The following is an 8373-nucleotide window of genomic DNA, read 5'->3' as shown; positions in this document are numbered from 1 at the left end:
TATCATAATCTTGAAATTTCAGCAACAGAAGCAACAATAATAGAAACAACAATAATAACAACGCACAAATACATATAAAAACTGAACAACAGAATAAAGCAGCTACGATACAATAACCAACAGAAATCCAACTAGTACAACTGAAATCCAACTGAAAAGAAACCATCCAAATACACATCAAAACTGGCTGTCATAGCAGCCTCCGCCTACTACAAACTATCACAACATAATGTACATATATAAAGAAAACAGCTACAGAACTCCTGGAAGCCAACTCTGAGCTCTGTACCTCTCTGCTGCAACCCTGATCTAACCACTGCCACTGCCACCGATAGAACCTAACCCAAACACCAACAAGTTCACCAGATCCTGATACTGGATGGCTCTGAACTCTGAACTAATAAAATGGTCAATGGATCTAGCCTTCTCAATAGCAGTCTAGGTCAAAGATCGCACAAGGGCCTACACATCAAGGGAAGGGGCAGGGATGCCCTGAAAAGGTCCAACCGGTATTTGGCCAAGTTGAGCAGCCAACCCCGACTCTGCTCCCTAATAAAAGACCTATCCACCGCTTGGTGAACATGGAAGGGAATCGGGGAAGAGGTACCACTAGGGGCCGAAGGAGGAACTGGAGGTATCGACGAGGAAGAACTAGGACCACAATCGGGAGGAAAATTAGTAATAGCAGACACAGACCTACATACCCAGCAAGGACGTGTACTAGGTCTAGGGATGTCCCTCGGTGCAAATGAAGGAACTGGTGGAGGAGGCAAGAGAATCTCCTCAGCTAAAACATCCATGGTCCTCTTGGAGTCAAAGTTATCCGAGTCTGAGGGGTTCTCCCGAGATGGATAACTAGAAATCACAATAGGCCACTGCCAACAGAATAAATATACAGGAAAGACACAGCAAGGTCAATGCAGTTATATCAAAACATTTAATAGAGGCCAGGGTAACACCGTCAGAACCCTCGACTAACTCTAAGGATTTGCTCCTCTATATGAGTTGCTGACTCACCTTAAGACATAATTCTACACCTACTCGACACAATCCCTAACCTGAATCAGAAACTTGAACCTGTAGCTCTGATACCAACTATGACGACGTCAGGAGTTGACGTCACCAAACACAATTACCTAAAATATAAACAACAAGATTATTATTAGAATATACCAACTCGACCCCGAACCAAGATCCGATCCAGGTTCAAGTATGATCCAAGCTATACATTATTACAAACCATTTATTCAAAAGTCTGACACACACTAACTTATTTAGCAACTCACCAGACCACACGTGGCCTGATACTAACTACCTCTGAGGAGTCGGGTCCTGAAGGGGCTGAGACATGGTTCTGCTAAGGTCTGATCGGTCTTCTAGGCATCTGCGATATATGTATAACAAGTTGCAAGGGTGAGCATAATCGCTCAGCAGTACCAACATATGAATATCAAGATAAAACAGTAATGTAAACAGTTATAGGAATAAAACTATAATCAACATGAAATCTGAAACTCGTAAATTGTTTGAACAACATTATATAAAAAAAAGCTAAGATAAGTGGATATCACTGACTAACATGCTTTCAATAAACAAATGTAGTAGTGTGATGTGTAAGTACCAGAGTCCAATTTTAGCATGCTATCCATATTTATAAACCCACTTTAGCAATTACTTATACCCTTATGGGCATCACAAAACCAAATCAGATACATAACGGATATGTGAAGACAGCTGATGGCTATCAAAACCAGACGGCTCTAACTGCCATCCCATTTACCTGTTCCAGAACTCAGAGACTAGCTAGGTCACTGACCTGCTGGACTAATCGGTTATGAAATTGCGCGCAACTGAATTAGCCTCTAATGCCACCTCAATAGGCCTACTCTGGCCCTTATATATCCCATATCTGATCGTTTTATCCAGTTTTCAAAATCACTTGTACCTATATCATTTTAAAATTATTCATTTTAACAGCACACATAGAAAATGTAGTTCACAAATAATTTCATTCGAGATAGGTACCTTTCGAAGTTACTTTTCCCCAAAATAAGTTGAAAACGGTGATTTATAACTACAGGGGATACGTAACTTAAAACGTTTCTGTTCCTTTACAAGAATAAAACATTAGTCTATTCATACGTACTGAACCATATAAGAATGGTTAGGGTACTTGCCTTGCAACGTTGTCGGAAACCCTAAGTAGCTTTTATGCTGACTTTGGTCCTTGCAAAACTCGACTGGGATCTACAAATATAGAATACCCTAATCAGTTATACCGACATGCTTGATATCCTCGAACCCTAATAACCCGATCCGATAACCCGACTTGTATAGTTATTATACAAACAATCACGTAATCACGTAGACCGTATACAATTAGGGATAAAATGTTTAAATATAATAAGGTACGTTTTCTCCTAATTAAAATAAATTTTTAGAAAATTTTTGACAGCAACTCTTTTGTTTATAAGCCTACCCGACGATCACAATCAACGTCCAAATTTCACAATAATTCACAATCTCGATTCGCAACACCATTTCACAATTCCAAAATTATTTATATACGAAACTGGTTACTCGAATTATTTTATTTATTTATAAAATTTAGGACTCAGAATAAATTCATCACCGTCCACCGTCTGCTCGCAAAAAGTCATCACAGACGGCAACAAAATTTCGCGGGTACCCGATTAATTCCCGGGTTTCCAACGCAAAATTCCGCCGATTAAACAAAAATTTCCGCACGAAAATTATTAATATCATAGATATTAAATCAAATAATTTCCTGCACAAGAGGGAATTAAAATTAATAAAATTGCAACACAATTCGGTAACACAGACTGCACAAAAATGAATAGAGCACACAACAGGGAACCAACAATCAGTACACACAACCCAAAGATATGCATACACATCGTTTGTATATATATAAGCATGCACAGAGACGGAGCTAAGGAAATCGCCGGGATAACCGGCCGGAAACTCACCGGAAAATGGTGGAATCACTGAGAACAGGGACGGAGAGGAACATGATAGAGGAGAAGGAGAGATTAGAGAGAGAGATGTAAGATATAGAGAGAGAAAGAGGTAATCGAGAGAGAACAAAGAAGAAACCGAGAGAGAAACAAGTCGGGGAAGACAACTGGGGATGGGGGTATTTGTGTTTTATATTTATTTTTTTTCCTCTTTCCAATTGCAACACGTGTCATCGTATTTTCTGAAAAACCAACACGTATACTAACAGATAATTATGAAGATTCTGAGACCCGATTTATCCCGAAAATCAAAATTAACGGACCAAGGTGCACGCAAAACAATTTCCAAAAATTATGAAATTAGTCTTAAAATATTATAAATATCCTGAAGATAACGAAAATGTAAATTTCAAAGTTTTTAAACAAACTTTGGGGCACAGCAAATACCCGCATTTTGACAATTAAACTAAATAACGCACGATGAAATTACTCCCAAAAATTTCCAAAATAATTTTAAAATTCTCAGAATATTATAAACTTAATAAAATATGAGTTTTATGATTTTTGAAGAATTCTGGAATTAAATATGGATTTTACAAATAAACACAATCAAAAGATCATTTAAAAATAAATAATTAATGAAATATTGATCTCTCAATTTTATAAAATCCCAAAATAATTATTGAAATTATAAAATTATAAAACCAATTTTAGAGACAATCCAAATATTTATGGAGTTAAAGCTACAATAAAATCACTTTTAAAAGCATAACAAAACCATACATCTCAATAATAAATCACACAATCCAACCCATATATCAATAGATCACAGATAAATAATAAAAATCAACACACTGCTGCCAAAAATCAATACACACATTTTATTTAATTATTTATTCAATTATTATAATTTTAAAATATTAAAAATAAAAAAAAATACATGAGTCGTTATATATTAACCCTTGCCCATTTTTCAGTGGGGCATTGACATTGTAGGACCATTCCAAAAGTCCAAGAATCAAGCTTAATACATCGTGGTCGCTGTCGACTACGCGACAAAGTGGATCGAAGCCCGACCTCTCGCAAAAATATGTGAGAAATAAATGGTAGAATTTCTGATGGAATACATTGTGTTCAGGTTTGGTGTACCAAGAATCGTAGTTACTGATAATGGAACTCAGTTTGTGGGGGAGAAATTCACAACTACCTTGTCACAACTCAAGATAAAACATGTCAAGTCTTCTGTGGCCTACCCACAAGCTAATGGGAAAGTGGAAGTTTTTAATCGTACAATTTTACAAGGACACGAGAAAAGGGTCGACGAGCTACCTAGACCATGGGTCGACGAACTTTCTAATGTATAATGGGCTTACAGGACGACTAACAAGGACTGCGATAGGGGTTTCTCCATTCAAAATGGCTTTTGGCCTTGAGGCTGTCCCCCCTGTTGAGTTCGTTCTAAATTCTCCAAGGGTCGAGAACTTTGACTCCAATACCTCACAAGAAGGACTCAATTTCCATAACATTTTTTTAGAGGAAGTTAGAGATGAGGTAGCGGCAAAAGTTCTCCAACACCAAGAACGAACAGCGGTCTACTTTAACAAGAAGGTAAGGTGAAAAGGTTTTTGATTGGAGACCTAGTACTCCGAGAGTCGGCAGCATCACAACCCACTGTCACGGGAAAATTCAAGGCCCCATGGGAAGGCCCTTATCAAGTAACTGACATCGTGGCACCAAAGACTTACCGACTAGCGCAGCTCGATGAAACTCCGGTAAAAAACACTTGGAATGGCATCCACCTAAAGAAGTTTTATCAATGATTTGTTAAGTAAAGTTAGGAATGAACGCTACTTTCTCCCGCCTATGAAATTATTTTAACGAAAAGGGGTTGATATGAGGGGTTGATATGAGATCCCCGTTAAAATTCCATTAAATTATTAATAAAAGTTCATTTCCTACTACTTTGAATTCGTGATATTTTATTACATACACATACAAAGAAGTTATGGAATCAAATGAAATTCAACTCCAGATTCTATAAACATTCATCCTTTAATATAACAATCTGTAAAAAAAGATACAATAAAAATACAATAATATGATACTGACCAAAACAATGTTCACAACAATGATAGGTCATAAATGGACAACAAGTTTCTAATTTTCATGATAACTTGTTCATGTAAATCCGGAGATATAAAAATAGCACGAGTAATCGAAATGTTCCTTACTTAAACATGGAAAGCACATAAACAATTTATGATATAAACGGATAGTAACAAAAAGAAAAGAAAGAATATTAAAACAAATTAGGGGTAAGCTTGCTGAAGCAGCATAACAATACTCGATGAATTTAGGTAGAGTCTTAACAAAATAAACCAACCAAAGTCTTAAAGGAAGTTAAATCAAAACGTATAATATCCATGAGTCAAGATTACATAAAATCACGAGGCATTCCTCGCCTTCAAGGGTCATTAGGCTCATCATCAACTTGTTCCTGCTCCTTGTTAGCGGCAGCATAATCCTGAAGGTAATTTTCAAAGCAATGCTCTGACACATCGAGACCTGCGGACTGCATCCTCCTGTAATATCGACCGTAGCCATCCCTGAGAGCTTTAGCAATGTCCTCGACCCCCTTATCCATTTCTAACTTTAGGGAGGTGTTCTCCTTCTCCAAAGCCTGATACTTTTCACAGAAGTCTGATAGCTCAGCTTCCAAGTCCCTTCTTCCCTTTTGTTCGTCAGACAGTGATTTCTCTAACCCCTTCACCTTCACTCCAATCTCTTCCATTCCCTTCTCGAGATTTCTGTTAGCAACTTCAAGCTCACTTATCTAAAAGAAATATAAAAACAAAGCATTACAAACTACAAGTGGAATCCATATAGACAACGGCATATATATGAAATATATGTACGTTGTTAAAAAATAAAAAGAGAGAGGGGGGAATGACCCTATACCTCTGCACGATAACTAGAGTTAGCTTTAGACAACTCTGTGACTCGATCCCTCATAACTCCCTGCTCAATGACCATCTTCTTCTGTTTCCCTCTCAAGGTCTCACACTCCTCCTCGAGCTTCGAGGGTGGAATTGAATCTTCATCAGCCTTATATTCCTCCAGGATATGTGTAACATCAGACAAAAACTAGCACCAAACAAGGACAACAACATAAGAAAATGAATATATTAAATAATAATAACAATAATAATAATAATAATAATAATACAGAGAAAAAGAAGGAAAAGAGGAAGTTATGAATGATAAATGTCCCGCACGTCCCAAGCAGCGATCTACGAGCTCGCTTCGTGTTCAATTTTCGTAGGCACTCGAGTCTTGAGGCAAATTTAAAACATGAATGGCCCGAAGGGGCACTGTGGAACCCCCAGTCCATCGCTCGGAGGGGCGAATCTCAACATGAGTAACTTCCTTGTTAGCTGCAGCATCGACGGTAGGACACATTATACCTCGATAGATACCGACTGCGATGATGGATTCTCTCCAACCCTCGGCTTATCCACAGCGCCAAAGACCGACTTCTGTATAAGCATCATAATGGCTTTGTCCATTTCCTTCAAAAACCCACTCTCCAATAACTTCTTCAACGACTTTCCTGAAACTAAAAGGAGAATCAACAAAATAGAAAAATTTGTTAATAAAAAAAACTAGAGGCATAAAAGGCAAAATATATATATCATCTACATCATTACAAAAATTTAAATCCTTATGACAGTGTTCCTCGAGAAATCAAGGATTTTTCAAATCATTATGAGTAAAAACGGGTCTTGACCCCTGAAATGCATCGAGGTACGTGACATCAAAGGTATCTAAATTTTTTAAGTAATCAACCATCGACTGAGTTACTTTTCGACAAGGCCTCACAAACTCAAGATCTTTACCACCGATAAAAATCCATTTAGGATGATAACCATAATTTGAGGATTTAACACTAACTATCTTAGAACGGTTCTTTCGAGTATTGAAATACACCTGCCATTCTGATAACGAACACAGTATATAGAAAATAACAGTTTAATAGAAGGAATCTCATTTCGTTCGTTACACAACGCTATAAACCCACTTATCTGTGCGACAGAATTGGGCGACAATTGTGCGACACCACAACCTATGGCTTCATACATTGTGAGGTGAAGGGGTGCATCGGGAGCCGAAGGCCATATTCAAACATGAATAAGGGAATACGGTGCATACCAAATTCTAGCATAACCCACATAAGGTCATCGGCCCCCGGAACCCTAAACCTATACCCATTCTTAAAATCTACCCAAGAACCTAACTTTAACATATCTAGTTTGTGATTAGAGTAACGACTGATGTAATCGAGGCTACTACCATGAGGAAACTCAATCCGACCTAACTCTAAACTATCCCGAAGAACGTTTTCCTTAAATGTCACGGTAAGATGGCTCATAGGGGGAGAAGTCTTCGATACAACCTCCACATCCAAGAAAAAGTCTTTCTCGTTCATAAAATTGAACGAAGCACAAGAGTTTAGATTGGGATTTCAAGATTGTCTAGGATAAGGGCTGACTTTTAATCCCCTTCTTCGAGGGAACACTTTCTTGGATTACGAGCAGAAGGCGTTTGAGAAGATGAAGAATCTAAATCAACCATGAATATAATCTAATACACTACTACTAAAGATACCGTGTAAACGGAGAAAAGACTTAAAAAAGAAAAGAAATAAAGTGAAACTTACAAGCGAGATACGGGAAGGAGAGTGAATGCCCTTCAAATACTGCAGCACATCCTCCTTTTGTTCTAGGCGGGGGGAAGATGAAGAGGCGTTGAGGAGCTTAAGAGACAAACATCAAAAAATATATATACATTATACATTATATACTAAAAAAATACAACAGGAATAAGCAAAAGCACCCGTGTCACTCTCCTGTAAATAAGAAAAATAAGTAAATAAATAATATTTCGATTGGAAGTCAAAATAAGAAAGTTAAAAATCATTTAGATATTTTTTATCTCAATTAGTTTTGTTTACATTATGTGCAGGTACCGACTTAGAATAAAGCAGCAAATCTAAAAGATATTGCAAATCGTTCGTTCGGGACAAATGTTGGGCCAAGAGAAATAGGAAATAGGAAAAGAGTTATATAATGTGTATTAAGGCCCAAAGGGATAGAATATAAGCTCATCTTGTAAAGGAAGCCCATTAGGGACTCCCTATAAATAGAGGGCTATTGCCTCACTTGTGAAAGGTTGGAAAACTAAAATATCAATAAAGAGAAGTTACTCCTAAATATATGACTCATAAATAGAGTCTATCACTTTTATACAATCAGGCGAAGTATTGGCTAATCGGGTCAATGCGATCACGGCCTAAACATTTTGATAGCATTTTTTTGTTAAAAATGCATTTAGATTG

The 8373-nt window shown here is 37.4% G+C and overlaps 1 protein-coding gene across 1 annotated transcript; it reads right to left on the bottom strand.

Annotated features, from left to right (window-relative positions):
* Window positions 1-5405: 5405 nt before the first annotated feature.
* Window positions 5406-7464, bottom strand: LOC141714411 (uncharacterized). The gene is made up of 4 exons (XM_074517932.1): window positions 7188-7464; window positions 6443-6594; window positions 5937-6122; window positions 5406-5811 (listed from the first exon to the last, which is right to left on the bottom strand). Exons 1-4 carry the CDS (start codon window positions 7462-7464, stop codon window positions 5443-5445), a joined length of 984 nt encoding a protein of 327 aa, XP_074374033.1. The 3' UTR covers window positions 5406-5442.
* Window positions 7465-8373: the final 909 nt, after the last annotated feature.

Source organism: Apium graveolens, chromosome 3, assembly GCF_009905375.1.
Source record: "Apium graveolens cultivar Ventura chromosome 3, ASM990537v1, whole genome shotgun sequence".
Lineage (NCBI taxonomy): Eukaryota > Viridiplantae > Streptophyta > Magnoliopsida > Apiales > Apiaceae > Apium > Apium graveolens.
The sequence above is the reverse complement of the archived record's forward strand: the minus strand, read 5'-3'. Positions and strand labels throughout refer to the sequence as shown.

Coding starts and splice junctions, on each gene's coding strand:
- LOC141714411 (XM_074517932.1), bottom strand. CDS start 7,464: ATGAACGAGAAAGACTTTTTCTTGGATGTGGAGGTTGTATCGAAGACT. Junction 6,595..7,187: donor GTGGGTTATGCTAGAATTTG/GTATGCACCGTA, acceptor TTCTCCTTTTAG/TTTCAGGAAAGTCGTTGAAG. Junction 5,812..5,936: donor ACTCTAGTTATCGTGCAGAG/GTATAGGGTCAT, acceptor TATTTCTTTTAG/ATAAGTGAGCTTGAAGTTGC.